Here is a 19,971-nt window from a genome sequence, read left to right on the forward strand (position 1 = left end):
GTTGGCAAAGTAATGTCTCTGCTTTTAAATATGCTATCTAGGTTGGCCATAAACTTCCTTCCAAGGAGTAAACGTCTTTTAACTTCATGGCTGCAGTCACCATCAGCAGTGATTTTGGAGCCCCCAAAATAGTCTGACACTGTTTCCACTGTTTCCCTATCTATTTCCCATGAAGTGATGGGACCAGATGCCGTGATCTTAGTTTTCTGAACATTGAGCTTTAAGCCAACTTTTTCACTCTCCACTTTCACTTTCATCAAGAGGCTCTTTAGTTCAATGCAAAGAAATAGAGGAAAACAACATATTGGGAAAGACTAGAGATCTCTTCAAGAAAATTAGAGATACCAGGGGAACATTTCATGCAAAGATGGGCTCGATAAAGGACAAAAATGGTATGGACCTAACAGAAGCAGAAGATATTAAGAAGAGGTGGCAAGACTACACAGAAGAACTGTACAAAAAAGATCTTCACGACTCAGATAATCACGATGGTGTGATCACTCACCTAGAGCCAGACATCCTGGAATGTGAAGTCAAGTGGGCCTTAGAAAGCATCACTACAAACAAAGCTGGTGGAGGTGATGGAATTCCAGTTGAGCTATTTCAAATCCTGAAAAATGATGCTGTGAAAATGCTGCACTCGATATGCCAGCAAATTTGGAAAACTCAGCAGTGGCCACAGGACTGGAAAAGGTCAGTTTTCATCCCAATCCCAAAGAAAGGCAATGCCAAAGAATGCTCAAACTACCGCACAATTGCACTTTTACTTATAACCTTTTAATTTAAATTTCTGAAAAATATCTTGCTGAGCAGTTGTACAAAGTTAGTGGAGGTGATGGAATTCCAGTTGAGCTATTTCAAATCCTAAAAGATGATGCTGTGAAAGTGCTGCACTCAATATGTCAGCAAATTTGGAAAACTCAGCAGTGGCAACAGGACTGGAAAGGGTCAGTTTTCATTCCAATCCCAAAGAAAGGCAATGCCAAAGAATGCTCAAACTACCACACATTGCACTCATCTCACATGCTAGTAAGGGAGAAGGAAAATGGCCACCTATTCCAGTACTCTTGCCTGGAGAATCCTGTGGACAGTGGAGCCTGGTGGGCTGCCATCTGTGGGGTTGCATAGGGTCGGACACGACTGAAGCGACTTAGCAGCAGCAGCAGCAGGCATTTCTAACTGGTATATGCAATTACTTTAACAATTTTTTAAAATATCTAAGTTTATTTCAGATTTCTACTCTATGCTTGTGTTCTTATGTTTTGATGGCTCTGTAACTTAGCTCAGGAGATAATTGTATATCAAACATGTCAGTGCTTTTTTTTTTTTTTTAAATAAAAGAAACCACTGCTCTGGTAAAGCAAAAAGAACCTCTATCATGGATTCAGTCTTGGGAGCATATCTAAGCTCTTCTAGTCACCACCTGTTTGATCTTCCAAACACTGACAATCTCTGTTTTTTACAAAATTTTTATTGGGGTATAGTTGCTTTGCAATGTTGTGTTAGTTTCTCTTATACAGCAAAGCGAATCAGTTATACATACACTGTTTTTTAGATTTCCTTCCCACTTAGGTCACCAGAGAGCTCTGAGTAGAGTTCCCTATGCTATACAGTAGGTTCTCATTACTTACCTATTTTATACCTAGTAGTATATATATACATCAGTCCTAATCTCCCAATTCATCCCACCCTCCCCCTCTGATATCCATAAGTGACAATCTCTGTATTTTAAATGGCATATTAGAGCATTCACATTTAAAGTGATTATTGATATAATTGGATTAACATCTACCAAGTTTGTTTTCTTCTCGTTGTTGTTGTTTTCTTTTTTTTGCCTCTTCTCTTTTTCTTCCTGTTGTAATTCTTTGTCTGTTTTAATTGAGCATTTTACATGATCAATCCTATTTTATCTTCTTTCTTAGCATATCAGTTATACTTGAAATAATTTTTGTGGTTTCCCTGGAGTGTAAAATATATCTTTAAAAAAGCTAAGTCCACCTTCAGATAGCACTATAACACTTCACATGAAGTCCAAGTACCTTTTAGCAGAATGTTCCCAACTTATCTCTCCTATCCCTTGTGACATTATTGTTATTAATTTCACTTATCTATATGTTATTTTCACTGTAATTCATTGCTACTATTATTACTTGTAAAAAGTGATTATTCAAACTGATTTAAGAATAATAAGAAAGATATAGTTTACTTTATCTCTTCTTATTCCTTCTCTGACAATCCTGTTTTTATCCAGATCTGAGTTTCCTACCTATATTATTTTCCTTCTGTCTGAAGAACTTTTAACATTTCTTGCAGACCAGGTCCACTGGTTGGTGAATTCCCTCATTTTTGTTTGTCAGAGAAAGTCTCTATTTCTCTTTAATTTTTGAAGGATAATTTCACTGGATATAGAATTCTAGGTTAGTGGTGTGTTTTCTTTCAACACCTCAAATATTTCATACCACCTTCCTTTTGTTTGCATAGTCTCTGATGAGAAGTCCACTGTAATCCTAATCCTCGTTCTTCTCTTGGTAAGATATTCCCCCCCCTCCCCTAGCTTCTTCAAGATTTTCTCTTAGTCTTTTTCTTCTGTTTGAATATGATATGCAAAAGGATTTCATTTGTTTTGTTTGTATTTATTCTTTATCTCTGAGCTTCCTGGATCTGGGATGTTTTTTAGTGTTTGTCATGAGTTTTTGAAAGTTCTAAGCCACTATTACTTCAAATAATTCTTATGCCTTATCATTTCTTTCTTCTTCTGGTACTTTAATTACTTGTATGTTGTTACACCTTTCAGAATTGACCTGCAGTTTTTGGATGTTCTGCTTTGGAAAATTTCTGTCTCCAAGCTCACTGATTCATTCTTCAGTCATGTCAGATCTACTGATAAGCCCACCAAATGTGTTCTCTATTTGCCTTACAGTTTTTTCCCCTAACATTTCCTTTTGATTCTTTCTTGGAGTTTTTATCTCTCTGCTTATATTTCCCATCTGTTCTTACCTGTTTCTACTTTTTCCCTTAGAACCTTTAATATATTAATCATGTGTGCATGTTAGTCTCCCTCAGTCATGTCCGACTCTTTGTGACCCTATGGACCTAGCCCACCAGGCTTCTCTGTCCATGGAATTCTCCAGGCAAGGATTCTGGAGTGGGCATCCATTCCCTTTTCTAGGGGATCTTCCCAACCCAGGGACCAAACCTGGGTCTCCTGCATTGCAGGCAGCTTCTTTACCATCTGAGCCACCAGGGAAGTTCTATACTAATCATATATAGTATATATATCACTTACTCAGCGGTGTCCAACTCTTTGTGGCCCCATGGACTGTAGCCCACCAGGCTCCTCTGCCCACGGAATTTTCCAAGCAGGAATACTGGAGTGGAGTGCCATTTCATACTCCAGGAAATCTTGCTGACCTAGGGATTGAAACCGCATCTCTTCTATCTCCTTCACTGGCAGGTGGGTTCTTTACTACTAGTGCAGTCTGGGGAGCCAAACAACTGTAGTGCATGGACTTAGTTGCTCTGTGGCATGTGGGATCTTCCTGAACCAGGAATCAAATCTGTGTCTCCTGCATTGGGAGGTGGATTGTTAACCACTGAGCCACCAGAGAAGCCTTAGATTCCCTGCCTTATAATTCAAATACCTATGTTATATATAGATCTTGTTCTAACAATTGCTTTGCTTCTTTAGACTAGCTTTTTTTTTTCTTTTTGTATGCTTTATTGGCTTCTAGGACCTTGGGAAAATAAGCCTTTAGTGTGAGGATTGATGTTTTTCTATTTAGGAGTTTGTGTAAGGCTTGTTGTAGCTATAGGTTCAAGAGGTCTTAAATGACTCTGATGTTCTAGTTTTTATCTTGACCCTGGGCTTCCCTAAGTGTTTCTTCTCAGAGGAATTGTGGATGAGCAATTTCAGCTGTAACCCCCTGTTCTTGTACTGGAGTCTTAATGGTGGTAATATATTGGGAAGGGAGAATGTTTTATAATCTTGCAATTAAATCCCAGTGCTTTAGTCATCCTGTGCCTTTGGGCTGTGACCTTCACAAGTGAATCCCTAGTGGTACAGCTACTTCTTCCTCTGCTCTCTACTTCCTTCCCTGACTGTAGCGTTCCTGAGCTATTCCTTTGGAACCCTACCCGCTGTTGACTTTGCCTCTCCCTGCTTCCCCCACATTAGATAGAATGAGAAGACTGGAGGGGATTGGAGGGAGAGACAGATACCTTCTCCAGATGGGATAAGACTCTTGCAGTGCTTTTACCCATGGAGAGTAGGTATTTGTGGAAAATGTTTGGAGACATAGTTTTCCAAGGATTCCTCTTTCCCTCCCTGGCATTTATTTTTCATTCCTCTCTCTGTATGTGAGCTGAGATCCACCTGACCTAGCCGGGGCACTTTCTGTGTAATTGGTGCCATCTGTGGCAAGATGGTCCTCTGAAAATGTCCATTTCTGGTTTCTTGGAGAAGGTTGTAATAACGTCATGCTAGACTGGACAAGTCCTTGTGACTTCAGTAAGATCACAGACCCCAAACTTAGATATTGGTGGGCCAGAGGGAAGAGTTATCTTGCTTGGGTTCATCTGACAACAGACTCAGGGACAAGTATTTGAACAGTAGGAGTTTATTTGGGAGATGAGAGCACAGGGAAGGGAGATGTGGATGAGAAGACCGCCAATAACATGTTCTTTGATGAGCAGGTTACCACAGTGAGCAGCTGGAGCTTTAGCCTGTTGAGGAAACTCTGAGAGACTGTGTAGAACTTGCCTTCAAATGATGCCCCCAGATGGGAAAGGAATCAAGGTGCTCATCTGCTGACTCTCATTACTCACTGAGGAGGGCTGCTTTTGGGATGTCAACTCTTGCTTTGTGTGGCTGGGGGCTCCTGGATATACAGAAAACCCTTAGACAGAAGGAGGCAGGTGCTTAAAGCAGGAAGTGATCAGTGTGCCTGGTGACTTAGACCAGGACTAAAGTTTGTCCCTATTGGAATATCAGAATAATTCAAGGGCACAATAATGAACACAGGACAGCTTCGAAATAATTTCTTATCTCTTTGGTTAACTAAATCTGTATTCAACTCATATGTCTCTCCTTTTAAGCATCTTTAAATTTTTTTCCAGGAGCAGAAACAGCAAGTTTCAAAGTGTGAAGCTCACTGTTAGATTCTTGTTTCTAGTACTTTCCCCTTTTAATAGAACATCTGTCTCATCATAAACTTTGGAAGTATACATTTAACAGAACTAGACAAGAATGCTCCTGGAGTTTTGCTGAACAGTTTTCTAAAAGCACGTTACCTCATTCTTACTTCTGCAAGGTGAGGACCTACTACATATAGGTCCTATTTTCACATCTCTCACTTATATTCACATTTAAAGCTGAAAGGTCAACATGGAGGAAGACACTGCAAAGGGATGGGGCAGGAATGAATTGCTGTGCACACTGTTATTTTTACTGGCTACCTCTTGTTGTCCTTAAACTGTCACTGAAGAGTAGCTTTGAACAATCTGCAAAATCCTGAAAGGTCATAACCTAGGAGGGGGAGAGACCCCAGGAACATGTACCAGGGAAGATGCAGATGGATAAACAAGCCATAAAGTGCGCCATATTTTCTTGTTTCCAGCATTTCACTGAAGAGTTGACCCCGGGCTATTCCCCTGTGAAAGTGGAATTTTAAAAGAACCAACCCCAAACAAACCTATACTAATCCCCAGTTGGCTGGCTTTCCCCATCACTAATGAAACACAGGAGGGTCCCAAAGTGAGGTGTGACAATTTGAGAGGCACAGTGAAGATCACAGAGGCGAGAAAACTACCACCTCTCCTTTCATATCCTGAGGAGCATACAGGGCAGACTTAGTGCGCTTGGAGTGCTGGTGGCCGGGACAGTGTTCCCACTGCTGGAGAGCTGCATGTGGATGGACACCCACTACTGCAGTGCCCCCTCCTCCAGCGGGGCTCAGCTCAGCCTTTCCAAAGATGCCTTAGCTGAAAGTGTTGCACATGTTGTTTCTGAGGAATGAAGTGAGTGAAAAGAGAACGAGACATGGGACAGGCTGACCTGCTCACTGACTAGCTGTGGGGACCTGACTCTGGGCTCTAGGACCAGCCTATGGATGAGTTTACAAAGTCTCATGTATCAGTCAGGAGTGAATGGGGTAGGTATTGGAGCAGTGCTGGGGGAGGAGGGCTGGATCTCTAGGGACTGAGTAATCAGGGTGTTGTTTTTGTTCATTTGCTCAGTCATGTCCAAGTCTCTTGTGACCCCACGGACTGCAGCACACCAGGCCTCCCTGTCCATCACTATCTCCTGGAGTTCGCTCAAACTTATGTCCATTGAACTGATGCTGCCATCCAACCATCCCATCCTGCTCCCTTCTCCTCCTGCCCTCAATCTTTCCCAGCATCAGGATCTTTACCAATGAGTCAGCTCTTCGAATCAGATGGCCAAAGTATTGGAGTTTCAGCTTTAGCATCAGTCCTTTCAACTAATTTTCAAGGTTGATTTTCTTTGGAATTGACAGATTTGATCTCCTTGCAGTGCAAGGGACTCTCAAGAGTCTTCTCCAACACCACAGTTCAGTGCTCAGCCTTTTTTATTGTTCGACTCTCACATCCATATATGACTACTGGAAAAGCCATGGCTTTGACTATACAGACCTTCATCAGCAAAGTAATGCCTCTTCTTTTGAATATGCCATCTAGGTTTGTCATAGCTTTTCTTCCAAGGAAGAAATCTCTTAAATTTCATGCCTGCACTCACTGTCCATAGTAATTTTGGAGCACAAGAAAATGGTTTGTCGCTGTTTCCTTTGTTTCCCCATCTATGTGCCATGAAGTGATGGGACTGGATGTCATGTTAGTTTTTTGAATGTTGAGTTTTAAGCTGACTTTTTCACTTTTCTCTTCCACCTTCATCAAAAGACTCTTTAGTTCCTCTTGCTTTCTGCCATTAGGGTTGTGTCATCTGCATATCTGAGGTTATTGGTATTTCTCCCAGGAATCTTGATTCTAATTCAGCATGATATACTCTGTGTATAAGTTAAATAAGCAGGGTGACAATATACAGCCTTGATGTACTCCTTTTCCTATTTGGAACCAGTGCATTGTTCCATGTCCGGTTCTAACTGTTGTTTCTTGACCTTGCATGCAAGTTTCACAGGAGGCAGGTAAGATGGTCTGGTATTCCCAACTCTTTAAGAATTTTCCACAGTTTGTTGTGATACACACAGTCAAAGGCTTTCAGTTCAGTTGCTCAGTCATGTTCGACTCTGCAACTCCATGGACTGAAGCACACCAGGCTTCCCTGTCCATCACCAATTCCTGGAGCTTGCTCAAATTCATGTCCATCGAGTTGGTGATGCCATCCAACCATCTCATCCTCTGTCATCCCCTTCTCCTCCTGCCTTCAATCTTTCCCAGCATCAGAGTCTTTGCCAATGAATCAGTTCTTCGCATCAGGTGGCCAAAGTTTAAGTTTCAGCTTCAGCATCAGTCCTTCCAATGAATATTCAGGACTGATTTTCTTTAGGATTGACTGGTTTGATCTCCTTGCTGTCCAAGGGACTCTCAAGAGTCTTCTCCAACACCACAGTTCAAAAGCATCAATTCTTCAGCACTCAGCTTTCTTTATAGTCCAACTCTCACATCCACACATGAGTACTGGGAAAACCATAGCTTTAACTAGACGCACCTTTGACAGCAAAATCTTTAGCATAGTCAGTGAACAGAAGTGGATATTTTTCTGGAATTCCCTTGCTTTTTCTGTGATCCAATGGATGTTGGCAATTTGCTTTCTGACTCCTCTGCCTTTTCTAAATCCAGTTTGAACAGCTGGAAGTTCTCAGTTCATGTACTTTTGAAGCCTAGCTTGAAGGATTTTGAGCATTACCTTGCTAGCATGTGAAATGAGTGCAATTGTGTGGTAGCTTGATCATTCTTTGGCATTGTCCTTCTTTAGGATTGGAATGAAAACTGACCTTTTCCAGTCCTGTGGCCACTGCTCAGTTTTCCAAATTTGCTGGCGTATTGAGTGCAGCACTTTCACAGCATCATCTTTTAGGATTTGAAGTAACTCAGCTGGAATTCCATCAGCTTCACTAGCTTTGTTTGTAGTAATGCTTCCTAAGGCCCACTTGACTTCGCATTCCAGGATGTCTGCCTCTAGGTGAGTGATCACACAATCCTACTTCTTATTGATCTCTGGATGCTCCTTTTGGGATTGTGGAAGCAGGGCCTGTCATCCTCCTTAGAAGATGTCCAAAGGGTCAAGATTAAATCAACTATCAGATGGTGCTAAGAGTTGGGCCTCTTCTATGCTCACCTTTCCTTTCTCACAGGCTGACATCTGCAGCCTCAACCACACATGACATGACAAGGTCCTAAGGCTTAGTGGAGCCACAGGTGGGTAGCTACATCCTGAAAACATGAGGAGGAGCTTGCCACCTAGAGACATGGATTTTGGCTTCTCTATGAGAAAAAAACAGCCCCTCACCTTTCTTAAAATTTTAATCTACTATAACTAATACATTATTATTTTGGTTTATTAGTATTATTATACTCCTGGGTTAATTCTGTTCTTTTCTAGATACCCTGTCTTTCTTTTGCTTGGATGTGTTTATGGGGCTATAGATAAGAAATTTTATAAAGAAAAGGTACTGAGCAAGTAAACTTTGTCAACTTTTTATGTTAAAAAACTCCCTATTTTGGGACTTCCCTGAAGGTCCAGTGGTTAAGACTGCACCTTCCAGTGCAGGGGGTGTGGATTCGATTCTTAGTCGCGAGGCTAAGATCCCATATGCCTTATGGCCAAAAAGCCATAAACAACAGAAGCAATATTGTAACAAATGCAATAGACTTTAACAATGGCCTGTACATATATATATATAAATCTTTTAAGAACTCCCTATTTCCCCCTCCCTTGGTTAGATGTATTTTACTGGATATAGGATTTTAGACTCAAAACAATTTCCCTCTGAAATCGAAGTCATTTCTTCATTCTCTTCTAGCATAAGGAAATGCTAATGAGACATCCTTGAAGAAAAAGCAGCAGGAGATACAAACCAAAGATGCATAAGAGACCAATACAAAGAGCCATACATACATGAAAAAAATATATCACTAGTAAATGGGAGTCAGGCGTTAGTAAGAACCCATTTTCTTCTCCATCAGGTTGACAAAGATTATAAAAATGGTAGTATTCAGCATTGACCCAGAAGGTGGAAATGAATATTTTTATAAACTACTTGATGGGTATGAAAATTGGAACAAACTTTCTGGAGGACACATTTGTAATATTCAGAAGCAAAATCTGTTACTTTCACTTTTGTAGGTGAGATTGTTTTGTTTTTCTGGTTGGAAATTTTTTAGTTTTATTTATCCTTGTTGTGGCAAAGTTTCACAAAGATGCTTTTAAGTGAAAATCTATTTTTATTCATCAACTCAGTAGTTAGTGGGCCTTTCCTACCATCTGTTTTGTTTCAGCCTCAGGGAAATAGTTCTATATTTTTTTTTAATGTTTTTTTCCTGCCTTAAGTTTTCCTTATTCTTTCTTTCTCAACATTTTGTTAGGTAGATATTGGTTCATCTGCATGGCTCTCCTATATCTTTAAAATCTTCTCTCACATTTTCTATTTCTCTTGTCCTTTGATTTATATTCTGAGAGAGATTTAAATTTAACATTTTCTTTAATTTGCCCTATTAATTTATTTTCACCAAACATTTAAATACTACTTTTTAATTTAATGAACTCTGGTTCCTTTTCATATCAATCTCTTTTTGTTTTGGGAATGTGATATCTTTACACAATCAACTTGGCCCACAAGAGTAATAATTAGAATATTTTAAAAGTTCCCTATTCTATGATTGTCTATTGTTATTGGTGGATTTTTTTTCTTTTTTCATCTTTGCTACTCATTTTAGTGTTACTGGTTTTCTTCAAATATCTGGTAATCCCTGATCTTCCATCTAGAGTCACAATCAAGGTACATATTAACAGTTTAAATAGCTGGCATATTTCTTTTCTATTTGGCTATTTTTAAGTAGTACACGCAAAAGGCAAAGGAGACAAGGAAAGATATATCCATCTGAATGCAGAGTTCCAAAGAATAGCAAGGTGAGATAAGAAAGCCTTCCTAAGTGATCAATGCAAAGAAATAGAGGAAAACATTAAAATGGGAAAGACTACAGATCTCTTCAAGAAAATTAGAGTTACCAAAGGAATATTTCATGCAAAGATGGCCACAATAAAGGACAGAAATGGTATGGACCTAACAGAAGCAAAAGATATTAAGAAGAGGTGGGAAGAATACACAGAAGAACTATACAAAAAAGATCTTCATGATCCAGATAACCACGATGATATGGTCACTCACCTAGAGCCAGACATCATGGAGTGTGAAGTCAAGTGGGCCTTAGGAAGCATTACTATGAACAAAGCTAAGGGAGGTGATGGAATTCTAGCTGAGCTGTTACAATGCTGCACTCAATATGCCAGCAAATTTGGAAAACTCAGCAGTGGCCCTAGGACTGGAAAAGGTCAGTTTTCATTCCAACCCCAAAGAAAGGCAATGACAAAGAATGTTCAAACTATCGCACACTTGCACTCATCCCACATGTTAGCAAAGTAATGCTCAAAATTCTCCAAGCCAGGCTTCAACAGTACGTGAACCGAGAACTTCCAGACGTTCAAGATGGATTTAGAAAAGGCAGAGGAACCAGAGATCAAATTGCTAACATCCGTTAGATCACAGAAAAAGCAAGAGAATTCTGGAAAAACATCTACTTCTGCTTCATTGACTATGCTAAAGCCTGTGACTGTATGGATCACAACATACTGTGGAAAATTCTTAAAGAGATGAGAATACCAGACCACCTTACCTCTCTCTTGAGAATCTGTATACAGGTCAAGAAGGAACAGTTGGAACTGGACACTGAGTGGTTCCAAATTGGGAAAGGAGTACATCAAGGCACTATGTTATCACTCTGCTTATGTAACTTATATGCAGAGTACATCATGTGAAATGCCTGGCTGGATGAAGATTGCTGAGAGAAATATAAATAACCTCAGATATGCAGATGACACCACCCTTATGGCAGAAAGCCAAGAGCTTCTTGATGAAAGTGAAACAGGAAAGTGAAAAAGTTGGCTTAAAACTCAACATTCCAAAAACGAAGATCATGGCATCTTGTCCCATCACTTCATGGCAAATAGATGGGGAAACAATGGAAACAGTGTCAGACTTTATTTTCCTGGGCTCCAAAATCACTGCAGATAGTGACTGCAGCCATGAAATTAAAAATGCTTGCTCCTTGGAAGAAAAGCTATGACCAACCTAGACAGCATATTAAAAAGCAGAGACATTACTTTGCCAACAAAGGTCCATCTAGTCAAGGCTATGGTTTTTCCAGGAGTCATGTATGAACTATAAAGAAAGCTGAGCACCAAAGAATTGATGCTTTTGTACTGTGGTGTTAGATAAGACTCTTGTGAGTCCCTTGGACTGCTAGGAGATCAAACCAGTCAGTCCTAAAGGAAGTCAGTCCTGAATATTCATTGGAAGAACAGATGCTGAAGCTGATACTCCAATTACTTTGACCACCTGATGCGAAGAACTGACTCATTGGAAAAGACTCTGATGCTGGGAAAGATTGAAGGCAGGAGCCGAAGGGGATGACAGAGGATGAGAAGTTTGGATAGTATCACCAACTCAATGGACATGAGTTTGAGTAAACTCTAGGAGTTGGTGATGGACAGGGAAGCCTGGGATGCTTCAGTCCAGGGGGTCTCAAAGAATTGGACATGTCTGAGGGACTGAACTGACTGACTGATTGAAATAGTACATGCAATTTCCTGTAAAAAATACAATTTTTCAGTGAGCTAATGTTCATTATATTAGAAATAGACCCACTTTAATATAGTATTTTAATTTTCCATGTAATGTACCTGTAACACCTATAGGACTTATGGAAGTATCTATGTGGACAATCTTTGACATTTGGTTCATCCTACTTAGTTGATCCAACTTAATGAATTGTCCCATTAATAAAAAATCTTACAAATATATACTTTGCAGTTTTGCCTAAGGTTTTTTTTTTTTTAGAAAAAACTTTTAGCTATTTAGTTGAAAATATTTTCGGGAATCTGGGTTGCATTTTTTAAGATCAACACACTGTTTTATGCATATTGAAAACCCCCTTTCATCATAGGTGTCTATAATATTGACCAAAATTTATTGATATTTATGTATGCAGAAGTGTTTTTAAAAGACTGGTGTAAAGTGTATGAAACTGATATGAACATTATTAAAATAGTTGTATGAGAACTACAATCATGTACAAAGTAGACAAATTATGAGGAAATCATGTATTGTTGGTTATAGAGATTATTTTTCCCTTCAAAAAAAAAACAACTCATAGTCTGATTGGCTGCATCAACCTGGTGAACATTTTTCATTTAAAAGATGTCAAGATCTTTTTCCATGATCTCACATGGCTATCCTTTCATTTTTCACACACAAGGCCTTATTCATGCTGGGGATCCCTAGTCAAGCGGGCTAGCTTGAGCTCATCTCAGTGAAGCCATTACACTTCTTTCAGTCATTCTTGCACATTTGCTCCATGCAAGCTTCAAATCTGGAGGAAAAAAAAAAAACTCATGGGCTTGGAGAAACAAAGAAGCAGCAATTTCCTTGCCTTATTCTCAGCTGATGATGAAGTGGAGAGCTTGTGGTGATTGTAGCCGCACTTTACCCTGGCCATGGGCAGTATACCCAAACCTAATTAAGAAAGATCCTGAATAAACTTGGGTATGAGCCAAAAGCACTAGCCCCTTCAATCAGTATTTTTGATACAAAAATCAGCATCTGGTCTGAATGAAAGGGAGCACTGTTTCTTGCCATAGTGGAAAAATAAAAAAGCAAAACACACCCTCTTTCTTCTACTCCTACCTTCTCATGATGGGTGTTTCATTGATTTGTATCAGTGATAACTTTTCAGAGCAGCTGACTTGCAGACATCAGATGTGAGCCTGTCATCTGGACCAAGGGGTACAATGAGAATGAGAGTGACAATGTCTACCTTCAACTTCTACCTACCCTGTCACAGGCATCACCTTTTTTTCAAGTACACAAGCTGGATTCACTTACTCCTGCTTGAATTACCTCTGCGAATATATAAAGTTTAGCTTAAATAACTTTTTAAGAAACTTGACTCAAGAAGGAGGAGGGCAGGAAAAAGCAATGCCCTGTCAGAGTCTTGGAAGTCCTCTTTAGACCCTGCTCCTCCCCTGACGTCTTCAATACTGTGGCTGTGAGTCCATTACTCATCTCCAAGAGAGTCCTAGAAGATAATGTATGCCAGAGCTCTTTGTTATTTTTTTTTAAGGATGATATACTGTTGGTTAGTGGGAATTTTTTCCATCTATTGCCTGGGCTGGGAGGCAGGTAGGATCTTTACTCCCCGACGAGGGATCGAACCTGTTCCCCCTGCACTGGGAACACAGAATGTTAACCCCTGGACCCCCAGGGAAGTCCCAATGTCAGAGCTCTATATACAGTGTCTGGTGCATGAGAAATGTCCCCAAATGATTGATTTATTATCTTTCAAGACACCACATATCTGCTTCAGAAATAATTCCTACTCTTACTCCAGGGAATTCTCGTGCAAGATGTGAGACAGAGAAAATTTAACTCACTTTGGTGCCTTTTTTCTTTTTATCCTGAAGACTTACTTTTAATGAGGTTGAAACAACAAATTAAGACATCACTACCTTTTACAGAGACTCAGTGAAATACATACTGATGAAGTCATAAGATTCCTGGAGGTTGCCTTCAAGTAATCTGGTGGGAGGGGGCACCAGATGAAAACGTCTGGCCGTGAATTGATAATGTCTGGAGCTTGGTGATAGGCACGTGTGGGTTTGTTATACTGTTCCGTTTTATTGTATGTTTAGATTTTTCCATTATAAAATTTTTTAAAGTGTGTAGATTAGAAATAAAATTTTTTTCAACTTTAAGGTCATCCTTTTATTGACTGAATTTTTCAAACAATCCAGGAAGTCATCATCTTTAAAGTAATGTTAAACTGTATTCATTAATTTCTTTGTAATTGTCATTAAAGAGAATAACATATAGTTTTAAAAATAAATATATTTTATTATGTATAGGTATGTATAACAAAATAAACTACATACATAAAAATATATAAAATATTTATTTTTCTCTTCAGAGACTCAGTAGTATTTAATTATGCATTTTAGAAGTAAAAGTTTTAAGTGGATGGATGGCTGTCAGCTCAAAGCTGAGTCCTTGCCCAAGAATTTCCCTTGACTGAAAGGAATTATCTTGTCTAAGTTACCCCTCTCCCCCAGAGATGCCCTAGTAGCCTGCATCCCATAACTAGTAGGTGGGGGGGACAGACCTGGCTCCCTCGCCTTCTTCTGAGTTACTTCTAAAGGCGCATCTCAGTTGTATAGCTTCTCTGGGGCTTACTGAAGCCTTTGTTATGATAGCATCAGAGTGCAACTTCTGTTTCCAATCCTGTTCCCTCCCTCCAACCTAGATATTGTCACATTGTATGCAGTCTCAGTGATGTGCCTGATCAACATTTAACAGCCAGCTCTCCAGACCACTAATCTGCTGCTGCTGACAAGTCACCTCAGTCGTGTCCGACTCTGTGCGACCCCATAGATGGCAGCCCACCAGGCTCCGCCGTCCCTGGGATTCTCCAGAGAAGAACACTGGAGTGGGTTGCCATTTCCTTCTCCAATGCATGAAAGTAAAAAGTGAAAGTGAAGTCGCTCAGTCGTGTCCGACTCTTAGCGACCCCATGGACTGCACCCTACCAGGCTCCTCCATCCATGGGATTTTCCAGGCAAGTGTTTGCCAGTTTCTGAGGTGTAAATACTCCCAACAAGGCCAATTTCCAGCTACCAAGGTGATGTCACGGAAAACAGAGTTGGGAAGAGATGAGCACCATTGGTTCTGGTGACGCAGTGCAAGTCATGGCTCTCCACCCTGGGCCAATTTTTCTCAATGAAATTCTTACAAGCAGATCTTAGTCTATTTTTTTTCTTTTTAGGGCTGCTGCTGCTGCTGCTGCTAAGTCGCTTCAGTCGTGTCCAACTCTGTGCAACCCCATAGACGGCAGCCCACCAGGCTCATCTGTCCCTGGGATTCTCCAGGCAAGAATACTAGAGTGGGTGACCCAAACTAAATCAACACAAAAACATCAACTCTTTTTTATATTGCAAATTTGGGTGATTGGTTTATTAAAGAAATTAATGTATCACAGGCAGAATGAAATGAAATGTTCACCTCAAATGTTTCAGTGAAACACACATACACCCACACAAAACACCACACCACAACACCATAAGACAATGTCCCACAATAATTACCTAGAAACATTTAAAATACAGACTCTTTTAATTTCTTAAACGTTACACAGTTGCATACAGCACTCTGAAAAAAGAAGACTTCAAATATGTTGTTCTTAGTGAAACTGGGAAAAACTGCCAAAGAAGTATCTGATAAGTTCAAATTACAATTGTTATTATTGCCATAAATCAAATCCTATATTTAAGAGAGCCAAGGTTTCTTCACTGAAACTTTTAAGTCAGAGTGACTCGCTTATAATATTTGTTATCTCTGGAGACAAACACCGAGGAGCATTGCATGTTTGGAGACTATTAAGACTTTCACCTGGCTCAAGAGCTACTGTTGGAATAAGTAAATAATCAGAAGTTGAAGATTTTTTTCAGGGATGGGAAGAAAAAAAGGAAACAAGATACCACAATCAATGGAACAGGGTCATGAAAAGAAAAAGGAACATCTTATAATAAATGACACAGAGGAGACAAAGGAGAACTAGCGAAGAGATACTTTTGTTCAAATGAATGGCAGGTTATTCTTCAATATTGGGTTCATTTTTGGGGAAAGAGAAGGTACGTTGAAATGGGAAGTAAATGTTCCATTGGGGTGAAAAGTTTAGAATAATTAATTTATTTTAACAATATAAACACTCTTAATCACCAACAGAGAATCAGAACAAAGTTCCTGGTAAGTTACTAGAGTTACCAGTCCCAGTGAAAGTGAAAGTCGCTCAGCCCTGTCTGACTCTTTATGACCCCATGGACTATATAGTCCATGGAATTCTCCAGGCCAGAATACTGGAATGGGTAGCCTTTCCCTTCTCCAGGGAATCTTACCAACCCAGGCATTGAACCCAGGTCTGCCGCATTGCAGGCGGATGCTTTTATCAGCTGAGCCACCAGGGAAGCCCTGGTTCTCAAGTTATGACCTGGTTGACAATCCCCTGGGAAGACAGGCTGAAATGTAAGATTCCTGGGCACTGGAGCTATTTTGATTCAGTGGAAGTCTGGTGTGGGGCCCAGGGATCTTTATTTTAATAAGCTTACTAGTACATTCTGAAGCCCATGGTCTCTGTCAAACCAAAACATGCTGAAAGGCAAAATAGTCAACAATAGGATATTGCATTCCCTAAGATTAAGAAAGTGTCTATGCCACTTTGCTATTATGCAAATATACTATGCCCTCCTTACAAATATCAGTCTGGATCCTTCATCTTCTGCTTCCCTGAGGTCATTTTTAGAAATAGCATCTTCCATCTATTTATTAGTCAGATTCTCATCTCTGAATCTTTAAACTCTTGCTCTGTAAAGAAAGGGGAAAGTGTGTTTGTGTGTGTTTGTGTGCATGCTCATATGCCTTCTTCACAGTTGGGAGAGTTGGGGGTATAAGACATTATAGTTCTGTTAGAAAATTATCTTTCCAAACAGAGCCAACCAAAGAGACATTTTTGGCTCTGGTATAGCTATGGAGACCCAATAATACCTAAATTGAATTGAAATCATAGTTTTATTAACTTAGCAGTAGATTTTTTTCTTATAAAAATGAAAAATTCTCACAAGTACCCTCTTAACCAATCTCATTCTGTAAGACATATATTCTTATATTATTAACCCTCTGGGACCTGAACCCCTCTAATGTGCTCAGGAAACATTCCATTTGGATTACAGTTGTTATCATAAGTTCATATTCAACACAGACGGTCTGACAGAGCTAGGTTCTTGATCTCCTATTGGAGAATGTAATCGATTGCTCAGCACTCTGGTATCTTGATGAAGATTCATTTTGGGCAACTAACTAAGATCAATTTCATTTAAACATGCATTTTCAAGAGAAAAGACCTATGTGCCTTCCTTTTCTTGGCACATGTATACAATATATATTTTCTTTGCACAAGGAATGCTGCACTGGTTCACTGAGTTGGAATTTAGCCTCTGTTGGAATTTAGTTATCAAAATCAGCCAATGGATGGAGCAACCGCATTTTCAGGACTCATTTCCTGTCCTCTTCTGCTTATAGGACTCCTTACAAAAATTCAGGGGGAACTTTATCATGTGATCCATTTTTAAGCTGATGTACCTATTAGGGTAATAGTTTCCCCCATAAAAAGCTTTCCACACTGATCACCTTTATCCTTTAAAAAGCTGTGAGCATCTGGGCCCCCAGAACACAGGGGTGGGGGGGTGGGCTGGGGGGGGGCTTCTGTTTCAGCACACAGCATGAGAGCCGCCTCCATCTGTGTCATATGAAGTCAAACTTCTCTTGAAGTGATTTGTTTAGAGTGTCATTTGATGGAGTGGAATGTTCTGTAACTCATTTGAGCTATTACAGAAGCTTTGGCAAAAGGTCACCACTGCTTTTTAAGAGTTTCCCAATCTGAGCACCATCTAGGGGCTTGTTAAAGATAAGGTTTTCTACTGGCTTTTTTCCATACCGACTAAATTCAATTAGCAAAGGGCTACTTCTGCAGAGAAGTTTGTGTTCACATTTAGAGAGGGAGAGACAGAGAGACAGGCAGATATATAGAGACAGACAGAGACAGACAGAGAGACAGAGGCAACTCAAGTAAAGCCCACTTAGCACCAAAGTGGAGTGCTTATGCCAGAGGACAGTACTCTTTCATAGGTCTGAATGGAGGGGTCAGAATTGAAAAGCTGAATTGCATTTACTTTTAAATGTCACTTTTGAACAGATCCTTTCTTCAAGTGTAGTCTTGGGAGTCAACTCTAAAGGAAATTGAATTTCCCCATGTCCTCCACATTCAATGGGAAAATGACAACATGTTCCTCAATGTAGTAAAAGCAATGTGAAACATTCAGTCCACAAGGCACCAAGGATGCTCCCACTGTTATACCTTTATCATTTTAGTCTAGGCCTACTGTCGGCTTGGTTGCTTTCCTCCCTCTTCCTGATGAAACAAAAGTCTTGAATTTCCCAAATCTCAAAAGCTCAGCTATAAAACTATAGGAAACCAGGAAGAGGAAAAGGAAAGTTTCCTGTAAAGACGTCTATGGTCTTGCTGGCCAGGTCTGTGCTCTCCCTTCAAACACTCAATATGGCGTCTGACACTTGTCCTTGGAAAAAGTCCAAATGTGGCAAATGGTAGAGGCAACATTTCTTTACCCTCCTGCCTGGAACTTCCCATGATATGGATGAGTTCTAGCTGGTTCTTTCATGGGTAATAAGATTCCGGCTACTGCTCACCGCCCTTGCCCCCATCTGCAGATAAAATTAGCAAACACATAGTGAGATCTACTGAAGAAAAAAATCAAAACCCTCTCATTTGGCTGGAATTCCTAAAAGGGTCTGGACTGAAGAGGCTGCACAGTAGCAGCTAAAACGCAGGCTCTTTGCCATTACAAATATTCTAAGAAATGTGTGTGTGGTGTGTGTGTGTTTGCGGCAGGATGCTTGGGGGAAGAGAACGTTAATGTCTCTGCAGAGACATTAAAAACAATGATTGTGTCTCCTTGGTTCAATGAAATTGTTTTGGAAACCAAAACTGTCCTTAGAAAGGAGGAGAAATCCGTTTATATCCCTTTTGAGGCAAGGAAGGAGGTCTTGCTGGCCAAGTCTTTAGGGTCCATTCAGGTCCAGGAAACTCAATCCTCAAGTTCAAAACTCATCTCATCATAGAGTTCTGGGCGTGCTGACTTCCTGTTCTGGGAATATTTCACATCCAGGAGGTCACCCATCTCATCCAGGGCTTCCAAAACCTGCAAAGAGATTGCCTTCCATCAGTTTTATTTAAACTCCCAAGTGGCCTTGCCCTCTGAGGCCTCACAGAAAACCACACTCTTCTTTTGCCAGCTTATTTGATTTTTAAAGAAAAGGAAAAAGATCCAAGTAAGTAAGCTGAGGTTCATAAACCAGGCCTAGAGGAATGTTAGAGGCTAATGCATTTTATTTCGTATTCTTTTAACAGTCTAACTCCACATTACGCATGTTTAAGATATTGTTGAGATGTGAAGACCAGAAGAAACGCATTTGATTCATGCTTACCCTTGAAGTCTTTATCTTTAAAATTTAATGACAGTATAAACTTGTGAGAGAAAAAGAAAAAAGTTAGCAGATTACATATGAGTTAAGTCTTCGTGACACAGGAAATCAACCTGACCAGGAAGAAAATGAACATGGTGGTAACTAATTCCTTCCCTGGTGGCTCAGAGGGTAATGAATCTGCCTGCAATGCAAGAGACCCGGGTTTAATCCCTAGATAGGGAAATTAGCATCCTCCTCTCTCTCTCCCATGCTTCCCCCATCCCTCCCACTCTCAGCTTTTAAATACTCAGCTCTATGCTCCGTAGAATAATAGAGTTTAAAACCACAAGGGACCAAGAGCTCATCTATTTCAATTCTCTTAATCCAGACAGGTAAATGTACAATTTTACAAATGAAACAACTGAAGTTCAGAATATACACAACGTAATTTTTCCTTCCAGTCTATTGCTAATCCTACAGAATTGGGCATGCTTTTTTTTTCTTTTTTAACATTTTGATTCTCTTTTTCTCAACCAGTCAAAAGAAAATGGAAAGATATTAGAGTCTAATGTTTAGAAAAAAGGGAAAGTAAGAGTTGGCTAGCATCAGAATGAATGACTCATGGGGCTTA

At 40.0% G+C, this 19,971-nt stretch overlaps 1 protein-coding gene across 3 annotated transcripts in view; it reads right to left on the reverse strand.

The window, feature by feature from the left end:
• Positions 1 to 15,226: 15,226 nt before the first annotated feature.
• SPTLC3 (serine palmitoyltransferase long chain base subunit 3) overlaps positions 15,227 to 19,971 on the reverse strand; it is a 185,034-nt gene continuing 180,289 nt past the window's right edge. For all 3 annotated transcript variants that reach the window (XM_081553423.1, XM_081553422.1, XM_081553424.1), the window contains one exon: positions 15,227 to 19,075. In XM_081553423.1, the coding sequence (XP_081409549.1) occupies positions 18,962 to 19,075 (114 nt within the window). In that variant the 3' untranslated portion in view covers positions 15,227 to 18,961. The remainder of the gene's footprint in view (positions 19,076 to 19,971) is intronic.

The sequence above is a fragment of the Giraffa tippelskirchi genome, chromosome 13, assembly GCF_054371585.1.
Source record: "Giraffa tippelskirchi isolate mGirTip1 chromosome 13, T2T-mGirTip1v1.2.pri, whole genome shotgun sequence".
In the NCBI taxonomy this organism is placed as follows: Eukaryota; Metazoa; Chordata; class Mammalia; order Artiodactyla; family Giraffidae; genus Giraffa; species Giraffa tippelskirchi.